This window comes from Mesoplodon densirostris, chromosome 10, assembly GCF_025265405.1.
Source record: "Mesoplodon densirostris isolate mMesDen1 chromosome 10, mMesDen1 primary haplotype, whole genome shotgun sequence".
NCBI lineage: Eukaryota > Metazoa > Chordata > Mammalia > Artiodactyla > Ziphiidae > Mesoplodon > Mesoplodon densirostris.
In genome coordinates, this window is record NC_082670.1 from 102345913 (window position 1) to 102373017 (window position 27105).

Sequence of the window (27105 nt, forward strand, 5' to 3'; positions counted from 1 at the left end):
AGCCCAAATCACCAACCCACAGAATCTCGAGCGAATAAAATGGTTGTCGTTTTTAGCCACTGAGTTTTGACAGAACTTGTTATGCAGCAGTTGATAACTGATACAAAGGCCTTAAGCCAGGCTTTACTTCTTTGTGCCTCAGTTTCTTTATCTTTAAAATGTGTGTCAATTAAATAATGTGTATAAAGTATCTAATACAGTGTGAGATACATTCTGGCCATGGTTGTTATTATTATACTTGTTTTGAGGTCCAACGACGATATTTGACTTGGCCAAGCTGGGAGGTGGTGCAGCAGGAATTCAAACCCACCTCCCTCTGTAATCGGTTTGCTCTGCCATGATCCTGTGTTGTCACTCCTGCTCAGAATTCCCTTTCTCTTCCTCTGTCCCCCTCTGCTTTGTTAATTCCTACCCATCCAAAGGCACCAGGCCCAGAACTCACCTCTGATCACAGTAGCCCACCGGGGGCCAGCCCTTTTCTGAACCCTCAGTCAATCTCACACAGGCACCAACTCCACCCCTCATTTCTTCACTCATTGAATATGTATTGATTGCCTACTGTGTGCCAGCACTGTCCTACAGGGACAGCTGTCGAGAACCTGGCTCAGCTCCCCCAGGTTCACAGTCTAGGTGCCCTCCCTCCGAGTCCAGGTATCCAGCACACGCTACGCTCTGTCTTAGGCGGTGATATCACCAGTTCACAAGTTTACTCTCATTTCCCTGTGCAGATTCTAAACTCCTTGCAGGCAAAACCAGTTTCTTTCACTTATTCATAGATCTTTCCCTCCCTCCTTCAACAAGTACCCTGGGAACACCAAGGATGTACAAGACACTTCAAAGACCAACTCTTGAAATGTTCACGGCCGGCTGCTATGTCTCCTGTGGTGCTAAGTCTGCAGAAGGCAGCCCCAAATATCTGAATTTAAATGAATTTCTGGGCAACTACTGAAAACTCAGCGCAGGCAGTGAATGAACCGGTGGGGGGCAGGGGGTGCTGTTGGCACCACCGTGTTCTCACTTTTCTGCAGCGCACAGCGAAAGGAGAGAGTGGGGAGGGGCTGGCCCTTCCTTCCCCACCAGCCCCAAGGCCATTGCCAGGCTGCTGGGAGACGGCAAGCAGGGACCAGCCTGCCTGCCTGGCCTGCACGTCTAAGGCCAGTGTCTCACTTCTGTCCAGCCACCCTGCCCCACGGCCAGCAGGGACACCCGTGTGTGGGCACCAGCGTCATCTTCCTGGTCCCTGACCCGCCTGCCCTATCCAGCCTACAAACTGGAGAAAGCTTCTATGGCCAGCCCACATTTCACTGAGAGCTGAAGTGACTTGCCCAAGACAGAACAGCTGGGTTCAAACTGAGTCCCTGGGCCCTAAGCGCAGTGCTTCTCACCAAGATCCGACTCCAGGGAGTGTACATGCCAACGGAAGAGATAGGGTGGAGACATTCAAGATAACATAAGGGGTTTTTTAAAAACTGCCAAAAGAATTTGAGGCCCAGAGGTGACGGCTTGCTTAAGGTAGTGAGTGGAGTTTGGTCTGGGTTTGAAAACTGAGTACGACTCAGACAAGCAGAGGAGGAAAGAGGGCGGCTGTAGTCCGGGGGATCTACAGGGGTAAAGGAGCCAATGGGGGAGAAATTTGGGGTGAACAGAGAGCACACAGGAGGGGAGCCCAGCTGGAGCCCAGAGGAAAGCTTAGAGATCTGGGTGGGAGTAGCTGGGGTCCTGGATGTGGACCCAGTTGCTGGAACACTGTGGAGGTGAAGTGCCTGAGAAACATGAAAAGGTCCTCAACGGGGGAACAAACCCTCTGCAGAATCCTGAGGAGAAACATCTTATCTGGTTCCCGGCCTTGCCCCTTTACCACCCGGCTTCTCCACCGGGTGCTAAAGTGGGAACACACAGTCCACTTCACACTCTCCAGGGAGGTGGAGATAGCAGTGGTGATGGGACCATGGGAACCTCTGATACACGCCTCTTGGTTCTCTTTGTCCTGGGCATGCTTACATATCTGATCCCCTTTAATTCTCACAAGGGGGTGTAAAAAGCAGGTATTATTATTTCTATTTATCAACTGTATTTGAATCCAGGTCTCCAGCTCCAGAGTCTGTGCTGTAAACCACAAGGTGATTTCCCCACAGTCCAATCTGACTCAAAGTCATATGTTTTCTCCAGCAGCAGTGCTTCCTTTACCCCAAGCAATGATCCATTAAAAAAACTGTCAGGGTGCGAGTTTTTCTCCTTAACTTGGAATCACAGAAATGTGCCTTTCAACTTTTATGGATTAATCTCTAGGAACTCTCACCCCATTTTACTGATTTGGAGACTGAGGCCCAGAAGATCGAATGCCTGGCCCAAAGTCCATAGCAGGTTGGAGTCTGAGGCACGACTTCCAACCTGAAGTACAGGCTCTTGGGCAAAGGCTCTTGGCCCCTGAGAGGTCTACCACCTGCTGGTTGCACAGAACATGGACTTAGAAAGATAACAATATCAAAGGGAGGGGCCTCTCACAACCTGTTCTTCTTCCCCTCATACCAGAGCTTTTCAAATATAATTTTAGCAGCAGAATCCTCCCCTTTTAATGAGAAGCTTTATAAGGAATCTCCACATACTTAAAACATAACAGTTGTTCTTTAGCCTGATTGCCTTAGGGGTGGCGGGCCTGTAGTTCTGTCTGCTGGGCCTCCCGACCCTGCTCCCCCAGGCTGTCACTGGGCCTCTCCTCACTCCTCCCCATGGAAGCCCATGGCTCCTCAAAGCACAGGCTGTAACTTCCCTCACTATAACCAGTGTGCTTGTGTTCCCCATCCACTCACCTTCTTAGATTCTAACACCCATCCCAAACCCAGTTAGATCTTGCCTCCAAGCAGAGAACAAGGTCAGTTCTGGGCCAAATTGTGATGTTCTGAAACTATTCCCCTGAGATGGTGAGGCATGCTCATCCACCCCACAACCCCTACCCTCCGCCCCTCAGGTGACCCTCAGAAGAGTGCTCCATTTTGCAGATGAGAATACTGAGACCCAGACGAGCTACATGCCCACCTCAGGTCCCACAGTCAGTAAGGAGCGGGCCTCAGCTTTAGCCTGTCCTACCTGACCCACGCTCTCTCCACTCCAGCTTTGCGTCTTCAGGTTTGGGAGGTTATACATTCCCACAGCTGGCACGTAATCTGGATCTCTGTGAACTTTTACAAATTAAACATGCCCGGGGCCCCTCCCCAAATGTACTGAATCAGAAGCTGGGGCTGTGAGTCGTTACATCCCATCGTGATGACTCACTGTCACTCAGGCAAAAGACAGAGCAAAAAGGCCCAGGGTCACCCCAGATCTCTGGTCAGCCACCCCCCTGTGCTGGGCGGAGAAGAAAGGGGGCCCAATCCCAAACAGCAGCGGAGCCTGAGTGAGACTCACCGTGTAGAGCTCATTGGTGACCTTCAGGAGCTCCTCGTGCATCTGCAGGCCGATCTCCTTGCTCTGGAATACGGAAGAACAAGCGTCAGAAGGGCAGAAGGGGGCTGGCTGCACTGACCGATTTCCTCTTCAACACAGAAAGGGCAGCAATGCTTGCGGTGGGGTGGAAAGGGGTACAGAAAACGACATAAACTTCACTGACCCAGACCTGAATACCTCAACTCACATCCACAGAACAAATCCACAGAGGGTGGCTCCTTACAACAGGAATTCCTGGGCCATATAAGTTGGGGAACCCTACACATCCCCTCCCTACCTTGATGCTTCACAGAGACACCATATTAAAGATTCAGAGAAGCCCCACAGCCAATCAACCTGTTCAGCTTTCTGTAATTCTGGGTGTCTTCAGCTGATGTGACTAGAGTGTGTGTCCCTAGCTCAATACTCACTAACATCTCATGAGACTGGGGTTCCAAAGAACCCAGTATGAGAAATAATGATCTAGCCTCTCAATTCAGTGAGCAGCTCAGGTAAACAGACAGCCCACTGGTGCTTGAGGCAGGGGGTCTGCGCTCTTGCCTGGCTGCACTGCCGACTAGTCACATGGCCTTGGAACCTAAGTTATCACATATATAAAATAAAAAACTTTAAAAAGCTCCTTGAACAAAATGAGGTGGGTTTTCTTACTGCACAAGTTTTCAGAGGCTTTCATGCCCTCACATGCATGGACTTGGGGCTGTAGGGTGCAAGTTTAGCTGACCTCAATCCAAACCATCAAGTGACGTACATATTTAGTATATTGAGGGACATGAGTCAGAAAACAATGGACAAATTATCTCCAGGTTCCCTCCAGCCTGAAGATTCCAGGATTCTGTTATTTTGCATATTATTATTATTATTACAGTCATCCCTCCATATCCATGTGTTCTGCATCCAAGGATTCAACAAACTGCAGATAGAAAATATTTGAAAAAAATTCCAGAGAGTCCCAAAAAGCAAAACTTGAATTTGTCTTGTACTCTACTGCCAACCATTTACATATAGCATTTACATTGTATTTGTAACTATTAACATAGTATTTACACTGTATTAGGTATTATAAGTAGTCTAGAGATGATTTAAAGTATATGGGAGAATGTGCATAATTATATGCAAATACTATGCCATTTTATACAAGGGACTTGAGCATCGTTGGATTTTGGTACCAGGGGTGGGGGGCGGGTCCTGGAGCCAATCCCCCCCATATTGAGGGATGACTGTGCTATTATTCTTATCTGGGGGGAGGGGAAATGCTCTCCCTGTTTGCCCAGGCCATCATATGAAACTTCTGTATTGACAACGGGAGCCCTGCCCTTGGCCCCTGACAGCTGAGTCTTTCTGTCCTCTCTCTCAGCTCCCTCAGCCTCAAGCATGGCCAGTGGCTGACTGGCCTTCCTCTGGCTCCTTCACAGGTCAGAGCCCCCAGACTCTGAGGTCGCTGAGGAAGGCTCAGTACCAGACATGATGCCTTCCCAGGCTCTTCACCTGGCCCACTGCCTTCCTCTCAGCTTCTGGCCCTGGATGGCCAAGAATCACCCGTGTGAAGGCAGACCCTACAGGAGACCTCTTAGATCACCTAAGAGATAGCAAGAACTCCAGGGCAATTCCAGAGATCTGTTTAGACCTCCCTCCAGCCCTGGCGACTAAAGCAAGGAAACCCAATCCAAAAGCACAGTAGAGTCTCAGCAGAACTTCATGTGCAGAGCTCCGGGAGAATCTTCGGTTGCATCCTGGGCATCTACAGAGGTGCTCGCTGAGCCCAAGGAGCTGTCCCCGTCTCCTCCCATTCTCCCTGAGTCTCAGCTGGTACCTCAGTCTCACCTGTGGCCCCTCCCCCTGACATTTGCCTCCGACTCTCTGACACCCTCCAATGGCCTCCTCTTGGTCCTCTGTCTGGCCAACATCTCTGACACCCAAGATTCAGTTTCTCACGTATTTGTTTTTATGATCCAACTTTTTTGATAGGTAATAAATGCACACGGTTAAAAGAACTCTAACAGTCAGCAAAGTAAAAAGTGAAAAGTAAGTGTCCTAGGCTCCCAGAACCCCACCCGGAGGCAAGTGCTATTAAGTTTCTTCTGATACCTTCCAGAAACAGTCGATGAATATACACGCATACAGTTGGATAGTGGTTTTTTTTTTTTTTTTTTAACACAAATGAAAGTATTCTATACAAGCCTTTGTTTCTTGCTTTTTTTCCACCTAACAATATAACTGAGAGATTGTTCCCTGACAGGACATGTAGCTCTTGCACTCTCTTTTTCTAATAGCTGCTTGGGGTTCCATACACCAGATGCATCATAACTAATTAACTAGCAGGTTGTCTCCAGTCTCTTAATATTCCAGACAATGAGGCAGTGAACATCACTGTACTCTGTCACCGTGCACATGGGCAGGGACCCCTGTCAGATAAATTTCTAGAAGCAGCTCTGCTCGGAAGAGTCCGGCCTTCTCAGCTCAGCCCAAGCCGGCTCCCCACGCACTGCTGACTTCAGCTCCCGCTTCTCGGTGACCGGCAGCCATGTCATCATCCCCACAGCCCCTTCCTGGGCTCCGTCCTGCATGACCTCAAAGACCCATATCTTCAGCTGTTGCAAAACAGTACAGTTGGGATGGCGCCTCATCATATCAAATTCAAATTATCCAAAACAAAGTTGTGACTTTTCCTCCATCTCCTCAAGTTCAGTCAACGGGATAATATCTTCCCAGATATGGCAACTGGAAATTTGGAGCTATTTTTGACACTTTTTAAAAAATCCCTCATCCTCAATCCAACCTGTCACTGCATCCTGCCTTCGAACCGCCCAGTCCTTTTTTTTCTGCAGCAGGCAATACCCGTTCCCTCCCCACTATCCATTCTTGCCCTTCCTGCTTCCTAACAGAGCGGTGAATTTGGCCCTGCCTTCATCCCTCCAGCCAAATTCATTCCAGGACATCGCTGACCGCCATCCCGACTCAAGATGGTAGATTCTGTATGTGTTGTTAGTCTGGGGGTGAGTATATGACAACTGCATGGAAGAGGACTTAGAAGGTTGAGGGGAATTTCAGCTTTCCTACTGAGTGCTAGCAAAAAAGCATGGAGCCCCAGTGGCTACCAGCAGGCCTCTTAGGACCAGGAGAGGAAGCTGCCTTGGGTGGCAGAACAAGAAACCTAGCTGAAACTGGTTGAACTGAACCCACAGCCTGCCTCCTGGTGAACTTCTACTTCTGTGGATTTACTAGTTAAGCTACTTAAAGCTGGGTTTTCGGCCATTGGCAGCCCAAAGCAACCTAATGGATGCACTTCCCATCACCAGTCCCAGAGCAAGCAATGTCATCGTTGCAGGACCCAGATTCGTGAAGCTGCCCCTCAACAAAGTCCTGACTCTGGTCCCCGATTCTGCATGCCCATCCCAATGTCATTTCCTAGAAATGCATTTTACTGTGTCCCTCTAAGGCTGCCTCAGTGCCTATGGGACCAAGACCCAGCTCTTTAGCTTGACTTTCAAGGCTCCATACAACTGGCAGAGGCCTGGTTATGGGGTGGAGAGGGCTGAATTTCAGAGCCACAGAGACCGGGATTGGAGACGGGACCTTAAACCATTTTACCTCTCAGCATCTTTGCTTCCTTGCCTGGAAAATGAGTGCCCGTTACTGTTCTTCTTTGCATTTATAAAGGAAAGTGCAGGGATCTTGCTTGTTTACTTGTTTATTCATTTGTCATTTGTTTCCCCCACTTGAAGGTAAACCCCATGAGGGCAAAGAGACTTTCTTTCTGGTGGTAGATGCTCATATCCCCCAGCTGCTGGGATGGTTGGCAGCAGACAGCCCCCAGCTAAGAGAAAGCTTCAGGGGTGGCATCAGAGGCATCAGATGACAAGCCCTCCAAAGACCGACACCTCATCTATGTGGGGCATAGAGGCCGGTCTCTCCTGTCTCAACCTGGACAGCTCTAAAGGGCTGTGCTCTCTTTAGAACTCCCCTAGGGCTGGCTAAGACCTTAAGTAAGCCTGCCTGCACTATAGCCTGGCTTCACTCTGCTTCCTCCCCCGCCCTCCCTAGGGGGCGGATCCCAAGTACACTCCCTAATCATTCTGCTAAGATGTTAAATTCCGGCCCCAGAGTCAGCTTCCCGGGGTACCCAGTCTGCAATGTCTCACTTCCCCACTCTTCCCAGCAAGCCATAGAGCCTGTCGCATAGTGGGTGTTCATTAAGTATGTTTGTTGAGTGAACCTATGAATGAATCAAGTGACAGTTCCTTTAAGACTTCGTTTCCTTATCTGTAAAAGTGGGACGATGTCACAAGTGTCATGAAGTCCCTGTAAGGATGAAAAACGATGACGCACACGACAGCACTGGTATCATACAGGCACCGGCCAAGAGCCTGGGAAACAGTGGTACAGGCTGAATCAATACCCACTGGACGCCGGGGGCAAGGCTAGGAGGTTGCCCAGAAAAGGGAATTCAAAGTTAAATTTTTTATTAACTCTTCCCAGTTCGGTGGGATCAAGGGTCAAGCACCAAATAATTCTAAGGCATGAGGCAGAAAAGGCTGCAAAAGAGTGAGAGGGGAGGCGATGTGGGAAGCAGGGGTGAAGAGGCTGGAGGGACCACCACCGGAGCCACCTGACTTGGCACGGATGGCCAGAGACAGCATTCTAGACAGGAGGCACAGCCTGAGCAAAGGCACGGAGGCCGGGAATAGGGAAAAATGTGGTTCGCTAAGAGAGAAGCCCAGCAACAGAAGAGCAGAAGATACGCCTGGAAGGCAGGCTGGGCCAGATCATGGAGGCTAGCGGAGTGCAGGCTTCAGTCAGAGTGCACCTGGGAGCCTCTGAAGGTTCTTGAGCAGCAGAGTCTGATGGCACACTGTGCTTCCTCAGGAAGATAAAGCTGCGGGTAGACGAGGGCGGATTGGATGGAGGGAGGCGCTGTAAGTCACCAGAGGGAACCTGCCTGAGTCTCTGCTCTCTCCCCCTCAGCACCAAGCCCGGGCAGGGCTGGCCACAGTGAGTGCTTAGCCAATAGAACTGCAAAGGACTAAAGGCATTTATTTTTTGTGGTTGGGTTTTGTTGGGAAGGGAAAGAGGCTCACTACAGTTCCAGAAACTACTGAACCCAAACCAAACATTCCATCACGAAGGGGAGGCTAAAACCCTGATCATCCCCAGCAGACACCACACCCAGCCCTTGGGGACCCCAGCGGCAGTGTATTTGCACTCTGTCTGCATTTCTAGCATGGCTTTCATGCCTGCAGAGGTTGGGGTGGTGGGTTGCTTCCTTCAAGGACAGGAAGTGTGCAGACTGTAGAATATGATTACACTGGGCCAAGGAGGGTTCAGCCCTGGTTTCTCGGGGTTGGAAGGACAAAGCCCTGTCTCTCTAACCCAAAAATCTGTAAAATTGGGTGGCAGGTGGCCCCGGCCCTGCTTCTTTTTTTGTCCATGGTTAAGGACAGTTAAACTCCCCTGAGGACCAGATCACTTAGATGGGGGTGGGGGCGGTCCTGGGCATTACGAGACGCTTAGCAGCATTCCTGGCCTATCACCTCTAGATGCCAGGAGCATCCCCTACCCCACCGCAAGCTGTAACAACAAAAATGATCTCCAAATATTGCCAAATGTTCCCTAGGGGACAAAATCGCCCTAAATTTAGGGCTCCAAGTGGCAGCTTCTCTGGGCTACAGATGAGTTTTATTTGGCCATACAGTGTTTTCAGAAAATCTGACTCTTTCCAACATTTAAAAACCAGGAAATTGCCCTTACAAGTCCAGATTTTCAGCTTCTCTTGAAAAACTAGAAGATCCAGTGAGGCTGAGCCCCGACTTGGAGCACAGCGACCCCTCGGACGGGGTTGTGCTCTCCAGTTGGCCACAGCGTCTCCTTTCACCCATCCCTTTGAGTTTATGACCCAGAAACCAGTGGGGTCTCAGTTGGGCAGCCGTCTGTATCCCCTGGTGCTCATCAAGGCAGCCATCCCAGACCTGCCAAATCCAAACGTGTGAGAGGATCTTTCTACAAGAGCCCTTCTCACACGCCAACCTGTGAGAGCCACCGAAGAGTCTGGTTCCTGAGGCTGAACCTCCTGACGCCCCCGTGGACCCAGACCCCACTGTCTGCATAGAACCCCGCGCCCCTGAACCCATCCTCCTGTCTGCACCACCTCTTCCTGTAGCTCTGTGGCCAGCTCCTCCCCTGGCTTTGATTCGATTTACACCAGCATTTATGGAATGGCCTGCTAGATAGGAGCCTCCACGAGGCACTAATGACACAGAGCTGAGTGAGCCCTGGCCTCTGCTCCGTCAGCTGCGGCCAGCATTTCTGGAGCACATTCCATAGGTAACCACTGTCCACGGTCACCTCCCTACATCATCTAATGGAAACCTTTAAGGCAGGTACTATTATTATGCGCGCCCGGCAGATGACGGCTGGTGGCTCATAAGGGTTAAGCAGCTTGCCCCAGGCCGTACAGCTAGGAAGTGGCAGAGCCAGGATTCAGCTTTTGGTCGCTCTAACCCCAAAGCTGGCACGCATAAGGACCTTCTGTGGCCTGTTTCCCCAGGGCCAAGACGAGACGCGGGCACACAGGTGAAGACAAGCCACTGCAACGCTGTCACAGAGATGAGTCCAGGCCACGAGTCCAGGCTGCAAAGGAGGGCGTACCCTCTGGACGCCACCAGCCCATCCGATGTGCTTTCTCACCACTTGTGCAAAAATCTGCATCCTCGGGCCTTACCCTCACTTGCAGGCAGGTCGAGTTCTCCTTGGCCTGGTCCTTCTTGGCCCATGTGCCCTGCTAGGACTAAATTGACCATGATGGCCATCTCTGGTTTCTCCCTTCTTCCTTGTTCTGATAACAAAAGATGAGATACAGGTGGCACTCACCCCTGCTTGTCTGATCACACCAGATGGTCCATCCAGCACGGGACCCAGGCTGACCAGAGCACTCTGGCGCCTTGTGTCTAGTGACGGGGTCAGAGCTGGCAATGTATTCCAGGCTGAGCCAACAAGAATTTTCCCTGCAGCTTTCTAAGGACCATACTCTCAGATCATCTCTCCTCTGGGGTCACCAAGCAAGGACATCAGGGGTCTCGAGCTACCCACCACAAGGAGAGTCAGGGCCTCGACAACAGCATTTCTGTCCTGATCTAGTGATGCTAAGACTTACCTCTGGACTTTTCCAGCTTACAGAATCCCGTGAATTTCCACCTTTGCTCATGTGAAACAATACGGATGCACTCTGCTTATTTTAGCATGAAGACACCAAAATAACCACAGGGTGAGACAGCCTTCTGAAAACCCTCTACCAAGCACCAGCTTTCAAACAGTTTCTGCAAAGGGACTAATTTTCAACCAACTAGAGAGAGCATAAGCCCCTTAAAGGCTGGGACCCTGGCTTCGCAGAGTGCTGTTCACAAAGACTTGCGCACAAAAGGAACTCCAGGGCTTTCCCTGGTGGCGCAGTGGTTGAGAGTCCGCCTGCCGATGCAGGGGACACGGGTTCGTGCCCTGGTCCGGGAAGATCCCACATGCTGTGGAGCGGGTGGGCCTGTGAGCCATGGCCGCTGAGCCTGCGCGTCCGGAGCCTGTGCTCCGCAACGGGAGAGGCCACAACAGTGAGAGGCCCGCGTACTGCAAAAAAAAAAAAAAAAGAACAACAAAAAAAAGGAACTCCATACTGCCTGTGCGTGAGCTAACCAATACGCAGAGGCAGCGGACGGAGAGGGTAAGAGGGGGCCACCTTTGACTCTCGCTTTTCCGCAAAACACAAGACAAAACCAAATCCTGTACATTCATGTCAAGATGGCACCAGATGACAAAAATTTTTTGACACAATATTCCTGAGTGAAATCAATGTCTTCACCAAAAGTCCTGCTGTGGATGGCTGAATTTGGTTTTCAATGCAGGGCTAATCTCGCCATTAAGGGGAAACCCTCAGAACTGTTACTACAAATCCTAGGACTTCATGAGCTGTATTTGAAAAGTTCTCTTTGCAAAGGGTATGTTTCTGTCTCCCTCAAGCTAACTCAAATGTGGAGCTGGTCATTCTGCACATCTAGAAAACATTAAAATTCTGGGTTTCAATGACAAGACTCCCTCTCACTTCTCCAGAGGAGACCATTCGAAACAACCCTTAGAAAACTTTAAGGGAGAGAGTAAGGTGGAACCTTCCTCAACTCCAACCATCCCCTTTCATCTCATCAGGCGCTGAGTCAGCAACACCTGTCTCCCTTTTCTCTTTGCTTGATGTTCTCATGTCCAGTTTTCCCCCTTTGGGAACATTCCATGGTTTTCCTAGTTCTCAGGTTCCAAGGAAATAATGGGAAACAAATATACAAACAAAGTAAAAACAAAAACTCTGTCTCTTTTAGTGCTCATCCACTGCTTCAGCTTATTTTCTCATCAAATGACAAAACTGGAGACCCACAGATGTTCCCCATTTAAATAAATGATATGTATATGTATAAGCACTGGCCATCTCCCAAAGAGATTGCGTTTTTGTTTCCAAAGCAAAGGCTTGAGGGGTGTGTCTTGGAGGGATGGGGCTTCTCCAACTCTGTCCTGGAAGGTCAGTTTATCCCTGAACACAGCCACTTGGACAGCTAACTGGCTGACATTCTCCAGGCCCTGTCCTAGCTTGCCAGTAACTGGGCTGCCAGCGCTCTGGCACGTCCCTACCCCTTGCCTCCTGACATCATCCTCAGCCTACACTCCGCCCGCCTTCCACCGAGACACTTGTTACTTTTTCCCCTCCCCCCACCTTCTTCTTTTCCCTGCTCCTGGACACCTCCCTTCTTTCCTCCCCTTCCCAAACGAATTTCTGTCTCCTGTGGCTGCAGCTCCAAATGTTGTCCTCTACTTGTTTTCGCAAGGAGCTGGAACACCGGCGCTGGGATATCGGGCAGCAAGGAAACGGGAGGCCCTGCGACCATTCATCAAACACCCTCGGCAGAAGTGGGCCCCACTAGTGCCTCCCAGGAGGCCAGCATCAGGCTAAGGCAAAAAGCCTAATGTCGTGTCTGTCACCCCCTTCCCCCCTTAATTCCTCCCAGCATCTCTCTGGGACCCTGTTTGTGCTGAAAGCCTTCATTTTCAGAAACGCTTAAAATAACAGGTCTGAGGATACCTTGGAATGGCATGACCAAGTGACCTGACACGGTCAGGCTAGGAGTTTCTGGATCTCTTCTAATAATACTAAATATTATTATTCATATAATACCGATCGTTAATAGTAATGCTTAGTACTATTGATATTACTACCAATAATACTTATCATTAAAGAAAATAACAACAATAATAGCTATCGTTTCTTTGATCTCTTAGCATGTACCAGGCCCAGTGATAACTGCTTTACTGACAATACCTCACGTAAGCCTAATATCAGCCCTTTATGGGATATAACCCCACTGTAACCCCACTTTAAAGATTAGGACACAGAGGCTCAGGGAGGGTGAGTAATTTGCTCAAGATCACAGAGCTAGTAAATGTGATTCTCTCAACGATTCTACTCTGTTGCTTCCACCCTGTTGCTGGGAGAGCTATGACTCTCTGTGCCTTTAGAATTTTTTTCCCCAAACATTCCAAAATAATTATAAAACGGATATTCCTCTGCCTTACCCTAAGAAGCATGCTGATATTTAAAAGGCTCTCCTTTAGGTCACTGTCAACATCAGACAACAGACAGTACCCAGTGCCGTTTTGTAGAATCTCCTGTTTTCTGTGACCAGGTCCTGACCCCACCCCCTGGTTTCCAGGCCAAGGCAGAAGGACACAGTGTGGACTGCTGGGCTGAGTCTCCATGAAAGCAGAACATACTCAGGAATAATCTTTCCTATGTCCCTGATTTTTTCTTTTTTTTTGGCAAGAGTTGGGGGACACGAATCTCTCACAGATAAGAATCAATAGGCTCAGGGGACAGTGAGAGTCTCTGTATCCTAAGGAGCGTGACAAATCCGTCTTCCTGAAAAACCAATAGCTACAAAAACCAGAAGCCCCTCAGTTTTGAGCTGCTCTCTCCCCCTCTACATTCTCTTCAAGGTGAATATGGATGTTGTCAGGCTTATCTGTGGGATTCAAAACATTTTTGAGCACTTATTCCTGTTGAATAACTGACCTGAGATATCTCTCTAACCTCCTTGTCATTTTATGATATGATCTTCTACTTTATTTGCATTGTTTGTGAATAGGATGTAATAGAGGATTGCACTGGCCTTTCAAAAATGTCTGTACCTATGTATTCACCCACCTATCCACCACCTTCCCACCCATTCACCCATCCACCCATCCACCCATCCACCCATCTACCCATGAACCTACCCATCCACCTATCCACTCATTCCTTTCTATTTCCATATCAACCTCCCTGATCCAGGCCCCGTCACCTTCCACCACTAACTTGTATATTAGTGAATATGTGTAACAACGGAGTCCAGCAACTCTCTTTTCAAAGCCATCAAATGCACGAAATCAGTCATCCTTAAATTTGGCTCTGGCCACAACACCCCCTACTCAAGAACCTTCAGTGGTTCTTCTTTGTCTAAAAAATAAAGCCCAGCTTCTCACTCTGACACCCAAGGCCTCCTTGATCTGTCTCCAACCTACCTTCCCCACCCCACCACTTAATTCCAGCACTCCAATATTTAAAACACACAGAAGAGTAGAGAGAACAATAACAAACACCCATGAATATGCCACCCAAATTAGATAACCATTAAGATTTTGCCATTTTTGCTTCAAAATCACTCTTAGGAAGCAAACTGTTACAGAGAGCACTGAAGCATGGTCTCCTTCCTTCTTCCCTCATCCCTCAATAACTCTTGTGAAGCTGGTGTGTATTCTTACCCAGTCCACCTTTGTATAGCTCTGTTTCAGACAGGTATCTAAGAATACAAACAATATGAACTGTTTGTGTTTTAAATTTATAAAAATAGTATAGTGTACCTTGCTTTCTTCACCCAACATTGTGTTTTCAACTTCTATACACAATTGCTTTATGTAGATCTAGTTCTCCATCTAAATGATTGTATAATAGTCCATCATGTGACTATCCATAGCTTATTTAACCAGTCCCTCCATGATGGCCATTGAGGTGATTTCTCTTTGTTTCTTTACTACAAACACTATTGCAAAAAACCTCCTTGCACAAGGTTTTGTGTGTGTGCAGATATGCTAGAATATCTTAGGTTGTACTTAGAAGTGGAACTGCTGGGATACAGGGTATGTACCTCTTCCTTCTCTGTCACAAGACACTCCCAGTGTTCTCCGAAGGGGCTCAACCAATTTACATGTTTATTAGGAGGACACAAGTGGCCCTGCTGCTCCACATTCTTGTCAGCACTTGGGATTATTTGACCAATCTAATGGGAGTCAAACTGCGTCTCATTTTCTTTTATTTTACCTCCTGATTACCTGTAAGTATGAGCATCTTTTCTTATATTTTTAACCATTTAAATTTCATTTTCTGTGACTTATTTATATCTTTTTTTTTCTTTTTTCGCGGTACGTGGGCTTCTCACTGTTGTGGCCTCTCCCGTTGTGGAGCACAGGCTCCGGACGCGCAGGCTCAGCAGCCATGGCTCACAGGCCCAGCTGCTCCGCGGCATGTGGGATTTTCCCGGACCGGGGCACAAACCCGTGTCCCCTGCATCGACAGGCGGACTCTCAACCACTGCACCACCAGGGAAGCCCCAAGGTTATTAACCTTTTATTAATTCTATGCATGCCAAATATCTTTTCCTTGCCTGGTCTGTATTTTCCCCTTATTTATTTGTTGCAGTTGTTGTTGTATAGAAGATTTAAAAAATTTTTATATAATGGAATTTATCAATATTTTCCTTTATGGTGTGTGCTTTTTTGTTTTATGTTTTATGTTTAAGCAACCTTTTCCTACCCGCCAAGGTTTTAAATAGAATCTTCTACATTTTCTTCCAAAATTTTTTACAGTTTTGTTTTTTACCTTTAGCACTTTAATCCATCTAGAATATATTTTTGGGAACTAAGGTGGAGGTCTAATTTTATTCCACATGGAAGAAAAAGTGTGTGTGTGTGCGTGCGTGTGTTTAAACCAGTTCCTAAAAAATAATAAGAAATGGACAAGCAACCAGTGGAATCAGATCCATTTACTAAACAGGCTATCCTTTCCCCTAATCTGTAATGCACCACTGCCATATACTGTGTTCCCATTTGTGGGGGGCTTTGTTTCTGAGCTCTGATCTGGCCCATCGGTTAGTTTTCCTAGCACTGGTCTAATACTACCTGTTTTACTGACTATCACTTAAGAGGAAGTCTTGATATCTGATAAGGCAAATGCTCTAACAAATACCAAAAAAATAGAGCCTACAGGCCTTATTTTCTTTTTATGGGGCAATCAAGTTAAAAATTAAAAGCAAGTAGAAAGCTTTAAAGAAAATCTTTGGAACTAAAATATGCATAATTCTGAAAAATTTATGGGGCAAAGTTCCATCATTCTTGTTTTCTAATGTATGCATTTTTTCTAAACTTTGGTTTCTGCTCTGTTAGATTCTTTTTTAATTAATTAATTTATTTATTTATTTTTGGCTGCATTGGGTCTTCACTGTTGTGTGCAGGCTTTCTCTAGTTGCTGCGAGCGGGGGCTATTCTTCGTTGCGGTGCGCGGGCTTCTCATTGCAGTGGCTTCTCTTGTTGCGCAGTATGGGCTCTAGGCGTACAGGCTTCAGTAGTTGCAGCCCATGGGCTCAGTAGTTGTGGCACATGGCCTTAGTTGCTCCGTGGCATGTGGGATCTTCCCGGACCAGGGCTCACACCCATGTCTCCTGCATTGCCAGGCGGATTCTTAACCATTGTGCCACCAGGGAAGCCCTAATGTATGCATTTTTAAATTACATTTTCTAATTGGATGTGGCAGGCACACAGGAATGTTATTAATTTTTATATATTGATCTTGTAATCAGCCATTTTGCTGAACGCTTTAGCAGGAAGTATGAGATTTACTGGTGGTTTTCGGTTAACACCCTTTATTAGACTAAGGAGGTTTCTGTTTATTCCTAATATGCTAAGAGTTAAATGGTGAAAAGATAGAAGCATGCTTTTTAAAAGTCAAGAAAGTATTCAATATCCTGCGATAAACCATAATGGAAAAGAACATGAAAAAGAATGTATATATGTATCACTGAGTCACTTTGCTGTACAGCAGTAATTAACACAACATTGTAAATCAACTATACTTCGATAAAAAATAAATTTAAAAAAACATCAAGAATGCCATTTCTCTCCCATTTCCCTCTACACTATACCAATTGAGGTCCAAACCAATATAATAAGGCAAGAAAAAGAAATGAGGTTATAAAAAAAAGAAAAAGAAAGACCACCATCAGTTAGAACTAATCAGTGAGTGGTTTCCTGAGCATATTTTCTTATTTCTGACCCTTTATTTAACCTGTGTGCCTGAATGTTCCTTGATCCCATCTCTAAACTTAATTCTCACTATGTTCTTTCTCGAAGTCCCAATAATCATCTTAATAATAGCTAATATTTAATGATTGCTTACTGTGTACCAGGTAGGCATTTTATATCATCATTTTTTAATCCTTACAACAACCCTAAGAAAGAGGTTTTTTATTAGCTTCCGCTTGAAACTGTCGGAAGTCAGAGGTTTAGGGATTAGGTTGAGCTCACACATCTGGAAAGTGGCAGAACAGGGATTATGCAGTCTGTCCAAACCCCTAACCACTGCAGTAGACTGAAACGCTGGCCAACATGCTCATGATCTGGGACCCAGACTTTTCTGCCAATGTGCCTTTCCTTTGGTCTAGAGTCCTGTCTCTCACTTTTCCCAGATCTCTGCATATCCACTGGGCACACAGCAATGCACCACTCAGATCCCCTTCAGGACTGGAGGACTTATTCCCCCAGCTATGGGCAGTGCTCCTGGCAGGCACCCCCAGCTATCAGCCCTGTTTGGAACTGCCTCACCAAAGAGGCACCTACCCAAGGCCACATGCCCTCCCAGGAGCAACAGGAGGGTATAAAGGCCTAGCTTCGTCGCCACAACCCAGGACAACTCGGAAGGGCCACGCCAGCCTCAGAGCTCCCCAAGGAGTCATTTGAGGCCTTCCTTGCAAATTCCCTGAATCCTGCCTCCCTCCCTTCCTTCTGCAGTGGGGACCCCAAGAACATTTGATAATACACCCCTGCACCATAATCACTGTCTGAGAGTCAGCTTCCTGGGAACCCAAGCTGGTATAGATCCTAATCCTCACTTCAAGATTCACTTCAAATGCTGCATCCTCAACATAAAACCTTCTCCCAAGTGCCCCCCAGCCCAGATTAGAAGTCCTCCTCCCTCTGAACCAACTTCCCTTTCTGCTGTATTTGCATCACTGATGCACATCTGTCTTCACTTCCATTGTTCATTGCCAGCTCCTTGAGGGAAGGCACTGTGTCTGATTCATCTCTCCATCTTCTTTAGCACCTGCCTTTACCACTAGGCATGGGCTCTGGGGTCAGACAAATCTGGATTCAAACCCCAGCTTCACCTTTATAGGCATCAGTTTCCTCATCTGTAAAATGGGGGTGATGACAGCATCTTCCTCTAAGGCTTTAAGAAGTGAACGCTTAGCCCAGAGCCCGGCATACAGTAAGCACTCACTAATTGTTTTTTTTATCTATGATTACTGCTTATCTATTGTCACGAAAGCACTAATACATGTTTGCAGAGTGAGTTGGGAACATGGCGACCAGCTCAGCAGCCTCAGCAGAGCAAGCGTTCACAACTTGTCTCCCTGGCAGACAGTGGAAAGGGCTGAAGGCTCCTCGTCCTTGGCATTCTGCCCACTTCACTCTCTCTCTCTGTGCAGGCGTCAGAGCTGGACCCTCCAGCATGCAAACCCTCACTCTCTCCTGCAATCCAAAAATAAAAAATAAACTTGGCTTTGAATCCAAGGCCATTGGTGCTTTTGATCTTGGTCACAAAGCAAGGCAATTATTGGATACAAAAGCCCTGATTTATTTATGAAATGTGACGGACATCTTCAAGGCAGGAACGAAAAAGCTCACTGAAGACCAAGGCCTTATTGCCACACAGTGAATGGCTGCTTTCAAACACAAGCCCCCCGAATGCCCTCTCTTCTCTGCTAAGAGTCTTTCCTCATTAGCGCTTCCTTCAGAACACCGCAGCTTCCAACAATCAAACTCACTCCATGGCTGGGGCAAGTAATTAAATTCTGCAGGCATCAGAGCAGAGAATAATGGATGGCTATTGTTAAGGAAGCTGAGGCTGGAAACGAAATGGGCTTCAATGCCCAGCTCAGAAATGGTTGGGGTGGGAAGAGAGAGCAAGCAGGGACCCTCCCTGTTGGTGCACCACGGCGGGCAGTGGATTCAGGACTGGACCTGGAGTAGAGAACCTGCATCTGGGGCCGGATTCTGTGCTTACCAGAGGTGCGCCTGCATTTCCTCACCTGGAAAACCAGGAGGTTGGACTAGGTGAGTCACTCCCCATGTGTGATCCCCAGATCAGCAGCATCAGCAGCGCCTGGGAACTCGTAAGAAATGCAGATTCTCAGGCCTCACTCCAACCTGGTGACTCAGAAGTTGTGGGCATGGGGCCCAGCAATCCATGTTTAACAAGCCCTCCAGGTGATTCTGATGCTAGACTTTGAGAAGCACTGTTAGATCATGTTTAAAGATGAGGCCACAAACTCAAATGCACAAAGGGCCAAGGAGCTAAAATAAAGGGGTCGATGTCATGCACCAGACAACCCACAGGGGCTGTGGGGCAGTGGAGCGAGTGTGCCCAGCCTGAAGGGCCAGCGGCTACTCAGCTCTGGACAACTACCACCAAGTATGACCCCATGTTGTTCTGGTACTGTCAGAGCTTCTGGTTTTTCAAGAGGAATACAAAATTCTGATTTTTATGTGAAATCCCACAATTTTAAAATATCGGTTGAAGTTTTCTTAACATAGTGAAAGCCAAGCAGGTTACACTTGAGAACCAAATTCAGCTGTGGACCACCATTTTGCAGCCTCCGTTCCAAGGTGCCTTGGACCCCCATCATGACACTCTGTCCCCAGTGCACTTGCCTTTGTCCTAACACTGAACTCCTAACCTCCTTTCCCCACTTGGGAGACTCCTATTCATCCTTCAACACCCAATTCAAGCATCACCTCCACTGTGAACTCATTCTCAACCCTCTGCCCCACTTTCCACCTTCTCCACTAAGAAAGTAGAGAAGAATCAAACACGGGGCCAAAAACTGACACGTAGAAGAAGGTAACACAGAGGAGGAAGACATGGAGAAGTTATAAAACAGGCCTTTCCCGCAGAGGAGGAATGAGGAAACTCTTGGAAAAGTTACTGTATTGCTGCTTGAAAAATCCCTTAAAAAAGGACACTGATCCCATTTGACCAGAATCTAATAAAATGAAGTTTTAAAAGGGCAAATATAAAAAAACACAAGGACAGAATTCATAGGACAGATTAAAAAACATTTGGTACAAAATCCTCCAGAGATTTGAGCTGAGAGTTCAGAGTGGGTCAAATGCACTGAGACGATCATGAAAAAGGCAAATGCCTTCATAGGTTTCATTATTAGAAATAAAGTGTCTAGACAGCCCTGCCCTCCTCTTAGCTGGTCAGAGCTTTCTGGAGTGTTGTGAGTGGTTCTGAATATTAACTTATGCCAGTCAGAGAAGACCTGCAGCCTGACCCAGGAGGAGAGAAAACGCAAAGCCAAGTCACGGGGGTCAACTGAAGGAACCTGACATGTTTGCCCAGAGGCGGGAAGGGCCTGGGTTTGTGGTCATGAGTACCTGATGGATTTCCATGTGGATTGATCTCGGTGGCCCACAGGACCTGTGAGTGGAAACCCTGAAAAATTTCATCTCAACATTGGGGAGAATTTTCTATTGGTCTCGGTTGTCCCCAAATGCAATGCAAGGTAATAAATGCCTATTATTGGGGGAGAGCTGGCAGAGAGAGGACAGCTCATGAAGAGGATAATAAAAGGACTGGAACAGAAGGCCTAGTGGACACACATTGTTTTATTTCACCCTTCTTGTAAGAGCACCCAGTTTTTCCTGGGGAAAAACTGAGGGTGGGGAACCACCCTCAGCCATCCTTTGTCCCATGCATCAGGGGGAGTTGAGTGTATGCCCAGCTTCAGGAGCACTCATGTGACCCACACTGGTCCAGTCAGAGCCTGTAAGACCCAATTCTGGGAGAAGGGACCTCTCACTTTCCGCTGGACTTGAAGCAGGTAGGATGTAAGCCTGGGGCTGCAGGGGCCATGTGGTCATCACAGAGAGAGAGACTGACTATGCATGAGCCCTTCTCCCACCCCTCCTTAAAAACAAAACAAAACAAAAAAACTGGAAAACAAAGAAAATCGGCGCAGAATTGCAGAGAGATTGGGTTCTGACAACACCCTTGGTGCCCTTGAAGCCCCCATGCCTGAAGCCAGCCTTGGCTCGGAAGAGCTGATAAGCTCCCTTTCCTCCCTCAAGCCAGTTGAGCTGAGTTTCTGTTGTTTGCAACAGTAAGAGTCCTGATCACTATGGTGGCTGCTAAGAGCTCATCCAGTCCATTCTGTTCTGGTGGATCCACATCTCACAGTTAAAGCAACGGCCACCTGCATGAACAAGTCCATTTGCCCAGATGAAGCCTAGAATGGCTGTGGAATGAGAAGTGTTGCTTTCCAGGCATAACACACTGCATTGCAGAAGGGGAAACGGAGAATCAGGAAAAGGTGAGTTATGAAGTCAAAGAGCATTCTGCACCACTGAGGAGCTGGCAGGTGGAGCCGCTGCCCCAGGCCTGGGCACAGGAAAGACACCTGGCCTGGAAGCCACTCCCACCTCCTGCAGAGGCAGTGCCAGAATGTGACTTGGCAGATGGCGAAGGACTCCCACTCCAAGTGTGGCACTGTCACCATCTCCTCTTCCCAGATGAGAAAACTGAGGCTCAGAGAGACTTACCCAGGGTCACAATGTCAGTGACAGGTGGTTCCGAGACAGACTCCAAAAGTCCAGCCATGCTGCCTCCTGGAAGTGATGACAACTGGCCATTCTCAGTCTTTACCTTCTCATCTGTAAAATGGGCTGAGTGATGATCCTGTTCCCCAGTCTGACCAGAGACCAGCCCCTGCAGTCGTTTGAGGTCTGCAGAACTATTATTATGTAAGGATGCAGGGCTCAGGGCTGAGATCATCTATAACTGATGTGACACAAGGGGGCCACGCTGTGCTAAATCAGCCAGTCAGGCCCCGTCTCCAGCTCCCTCTTGGCCCAGAGGGGCCGGTCGTTTCCTTTGTTCCACAGACACAGAGCTGGTAAGAAGGCAGCCAGGAGCTCAGCTGTAGACCTTTTTTCATTATTTTCCACCCTGTTAACCTCCATCACAAGTGAGGCTGCTGTCAGCCTAAATGACAGCTGAAAAGATTTATCTCACTTGTCCCAGGGCTCAGCTCAGGAAAAGACCCTTCATTTCCTAAAGGTCCCGATGACCCTTTCTCTGTGACTCCCTCCCACCCAGAAAAAAAGATGTGACAGTGGCAGCGGCAGGCGGGGGCTTGTGATGGGACCAAGCAATGTGAATCCCTTCAGTTTGGCTTTGCAAAGCACTATGTGAATTTTTTTTTTATTGCACTGTATTTACCTTTCTAATTATGTTTGCTTACGCAAATATTAAAGTTAGACTACACTTCATAAACACAGCCCCAGGAGGAGACCAGAGCAGATTGTGTGGCGGGGGTGGGGGGGGGCGGCGGGGAATTAGCTTGCAGTTACAATTTTGCAATAGAAGTCATCCTCAAAGTGGACAATCCACATACAGACCAGGGAGAGATGACTATATTTCAAACCAACTTGTCTTCTTCCTCTGTGTGTCTAGCAATCCCAGGTCACCTCTTCCCTAAAACTGGTGCCTGGCAAGAACAGATGAGCTGGATCATTTTAGTATTAATAGTCTCTTACACTTGTATTATAATAGCCAGCTTTCCTGAGCACTTAGTGCCAGGCGCTGCTTTCCATGCTTTACTTGGGATTAATAACCCTCTTAACCCAAGCAACTGCCCTGTGGGTATTTCTATCCCCATTTCACAAATAAGGAAACAGGCTCAGAGAGTTTCAGTAACAAACCCAAAGACACACAGCTAATAAACAATGGAACAGGATTATGAAGCCAGAAATTTAAGACTTGTGGACCCAAAGACCATACCCTGAACCACTTCTCAATAATACCCACCTCCTTCACTTGCACCATTTCATTTAACCCTCATACTGCCCCTGGGAAGTAGATGACCTTAACCTCATTAGATAGACAAACAAATGAGCAAAATTTGACCCTAAAATTCCTGTTACAGAAACAGATCTTAAGAAAATAGCAGTGGCCCAGCCAACATCGTTCTCAGTGGTGAAAAACTGAAACCATTTCCACTAAGATCAGGAACAAGACAAGGTTGCCCACTCTCACCACTATTCTTCAACACAGTTTTGGAAGTTTTAGTCACAGCAATCAGAGAAGAAAAAGAAATAAAAAGAATAATAAAATAAAAAATAAAAGAATCCAAATCGGAAAAGAAGAAGTAAAACTGTCACTGTTTGCAGATGACATGATACTATACATAGAGAATCCTAAAGATGCTACCAGGAAACTACTAGAGCTAATCAATGAATTTGGTAAAGTAGCAGGGTACAAAATTAATGCACAGAAATCTCTTGCATTCCTATACACTAATGATGAAATATCTGAAAGAGAAATTAAGGAAACACTCCCATTTACCATTGCAACAAAAAGAATAAAATATCTAGGAATAAACCTACCTAAGGAGGTAAAACACCTGTACTCAGAAAACTATAAGACACTGATGAAAGAAATCAAAGATGACACAAACAGATGGAGAGATATACCATGTTCTTGGATTGGAAGAATCAACATTGTGAAAATGACTATACTACCCAAAGCAATCTACAGATTCAGTGCAATCCTTATCAAACTACCAATGGCATTTTTCACAGAACTAGAACAAAAAATTTCACAATTTGTATGGAAACACAAAAGACCCCGAATAGCCAAAGCAATCTTGAGAAAGAAAAATAGAGCTGGAGGAATCAGGCTCCCGGACTTCAGAGTATACTACAAAGCTACAGTAATCAAGGCAGTATGGTACTGGCACAAACAGGATAGAAAGCCCAGAGGTAAACCCACCCACATATGGTCACCTTATCTTTGATAAAGGAGGCAAGAATATACAACGAAGAAAAGACAGCCTCTTCAATAAGTGGTGCTGGGAAAACTGGACAGCTACATGTAAAAGAATGAAATTAGAACACTCCATAACATCATACACAAAAATAAACTCAAAATGAATTAAAGACCTAAATGTAAGGCCAGACACTATAAAACTCTTAGAGGAAAACATAGGTCGAACATTCCATGACATAAATCACAGCAAGATCCTTTTTGACCCACCTCCTAGAGAAATGGAAATAAAAACAAAAATAAACAAAGGGGACATAATGAAACTTAAAAGCTTTTGCACAGCAAAGGAAACCATAAACAAGACGAAAAGACAACCCTCAGAATGGAAGAAAATATTTGCAAATGAAGCAACTGACAAAGGATTAATCACCAAAATATACAAGTAGCTCATGCAGTTCAATATCAAAAAAATAAACAACCCAATCCAAAAATGGGCAGAAGACCTAAATAGACATTTCTCCAAAGAAGATATACAGATTGCCAACAAACACGTGAAAGGATGCTCAACATCACTAATTGTTAGAGAAATGCAAATCAAAACTACAATAAGGTATCACCTCACACCGGTCAGAATGGCCATCATCAAAAAATCTACAAACAATAAATGCTGGAGAGGGTGTGGAGAAAAGGGTAACCTCCTACACTGTTGGTGGGAATGTAAATTGATATAGCCACTATGGAGAACAGTATGGAAGTTCCTCAAAAAACTAAAAATAGAACTACCATATAACCCAGCAATCCCACTACTGGGCATATACCCTGAGAAAACCATAATTCAAAAAGAGTCATGTACCACAATGTTCATTGCAGCACTATTTACAATAGCCAGGACATGGAAGCAACCTAAATGTCCATCAACAGATGAATAGATAAAGAAGATGTGGCACATATATACAATGGAATATTACTCAGCCATAAAAAGAAACAACACTGAGTTATTTGTACTGAGGTGGATGGACCTAGAGACTGTCATACAGAGTGAAGTAAGTCAGAAAGAGAAAAACAAATACTATATGCTAACACATATATATGGAATCTAAAAAAAAAAAAAAAAGTTTCTGAAGAACCTAGGGGCAGGACAGGAATAAAAACGCAGACATAGAGAATGGACTTGAGGACACGGGGAGGGGGAAGGGTAAGCTGGGACGAAGTGAGAGAATGGCATGGACATATATACACTACCAAATGTAAAACAGATAGCTAGTGGGAAGCAGCTGCATTGCACAGGGAGATCAGCTCGGTGCTTTGTGTCCACCTAGAGGGGTGGGATAGGGAGGATGGGAGGGAGACACAAGAGGGAGGAGATATGGGGATATATGTATACGTATAGCTGATTCACTTTGTTATACGGAAGAAGCTAACACACCATTGTAAAGCAATTATACTCCAATAAAGATGTTAAAAAAAAAAGAAAGTAGCAGTGACCCATCAACAGATGAATGGATAAAGTACATGTGGTATATCTATGTATACATATACAGTGGAATATTATTCAGCCATAAAAAAATGAAATTCTGCTATTTGCAGCAATGTGGATGGACCTAGAGAATATTATGCTTAGTGAAGTAAGTCAGACAAATACTATATTACATCACTTATATGTGGAATCTAAAAAATAATACAAATGAATGTATATGCAAAACAGAAACAGACACACAGATATAGAAAACAAACTACTGGTTACCAAAAGGGAGAGGGGCAAATTAGTGGTATGGGATTAAGAGACACAAACTACAATAAATGAAATAAATAAGCAACAAGGATATATTGTATAGCACAGGGAAATATAGCCATTATCTTATAAATTTTAATAGAGTACAATCTACAAAAATACTGAATCACTATGCTATACACCTACAACTAATAGAATATTGTAAATAAACTATACTTCAATTTAAAAAATAGCAGTGGGGCTTCCCTGGTGGCGCAGTGGTTGAGAGTCCGCCTGCCGATGCAGGGGACACGGGTTCGGGTTTGTGCTCCGGTCCAGGAAGATCCCATATGCCACGGAGTGCCTGGGCCCGTGAGCCATGGCCGCTGAGCCTGCACATCCGGAGCCTGTGCTCCGCAACGGGAAAGGCCACAACAGTGAGAAGCCCGCGTACCGCAAAGAAAAAAAAAATAGCAGTGAATGTGACAAAGGTGTATATAAAAGAAGCTCACAGCAGCAATACTTATAATAATGTGGAAATCACTGAAGTGTTCAACAATAAGGGATTGGTTAAATAAACTAGGGTACATCTGTATGATGAAATACTATGCAATCTTTCAAAATGTGGAATTATATTTACTGATATGGGAAAATTTTGTAATCCAGTGTTATATAATTTGTTAGGTGATATAAGCAGAGAGTAAAATCGTATATGCAGTCTGATCTCATTTTGGAAAAGTACATACATATTCTAGAAAGTGTATAAAATCAGCACTCATAGAAAATGTATTTACATATGTACATATAAAGAAGTTCCTATGAGAACCAAAGTGATTATGGCTGAGTGATAGCATTTCAGGTGACGTCAATTTCTAAGTGTTTGTTTGTTTTTGAATTTTATTTTATTTTTTATATAAGTGTGAGCTCATCTCTATGTTTCCAAATCTCCTACAATGAGTGTACTACTTACCTAACCATGCAAAGGTTTTTGTTTTTGTGGTGATGGTGGTTGCTGAAGTGGCTGAGCCCCCAAGCCATATCCAGGACTCAAACTCAGGGTCTGGGGTGCCAAGTCCAGGCCTCAGCCCCCTGCACCCTTCAACATGCCTGCCCCCTGGTCCCATGTCCCCAAACCACATCCCACCGTGGCTGGCTGTCTTGCCAAGGCCAGCCTGGGGCAGAAACTCGGGTGGTCCAAGTACCCACCTTTTTGAAGAGTCTGATGACATCCTCGCTGATTTGGGAGAGGCGAACGATGACATTGTTCATGAAGATGTCATTGAGGGTGGCATGGTCTCGGCTCTCCCGCCTGGTCTGATGCAGGACTAGATACCAACAGTTCACAGGCGAGAGGAGATACTGGTCCTTCCTGTGGAAACCAAGACAGCTCAGGTTGGCTCCACTGAAACTGCCAGCCACACAGTGTTTTACGCTGTCACCCACCGCGGGTCTTTTGACCCTCATGGGGCCCTTTCAAACTCGTTTTATTATAACATATTTAACAGCTGGGGCAACAGAGACCATGAGGAAGCAATCCTCCCAAGGTCACAGAGCAGTGCTGGGGCCAAAACCCAGGTCTTAGACTAGAAGTCCTATCCTGTCCTACTCTCCCATTGGATGTGGCACTTGCTACATGTATCTCTCCCTTCTGAGAGGAAGCTGTCTTCCCTGGAGTTAAGAAATACTAAACCAGTTGTGCTTGAAATTCTTGTATGAGTTCTAGAAATATCCAGGGGAAAGAACAAAAAGTGGACCCTTTCCTTCCCCTCCTTGCCTCCCCCAACCCCTGGGG

General features: G+C 46.4%; 1 protein-coding gene across 1 annotated transcript in view; it reads right to left on the reverse strand.

Annotated features, from left to right (window-relative positions):
• Positions 1-27105, reverse strand: part of SRGAP3 (SLIT-ROBO Rho GTPase activating protein 3) — a 133811-nt gene that overhangs the window by 86850 nt on the left and 19856 nt on the right. Inside the window, exons 2-3 of the mRNA XM_060109195.1 lie at positions 26520-26682; positions 3406-3468 (exon numbers count right to left, since the gene is read on the reverse strand). Coding sequence (XP_059965178.1) covers positions 3406-3468; positions 26520-26582 — 126 coding nt within the window. The 5' untranslated portion in view covers positions 26583-26682. The remainder of the gene's footprint in view (positions 1-3405; positions 3469-26519; positions 26683-27105) is intronic.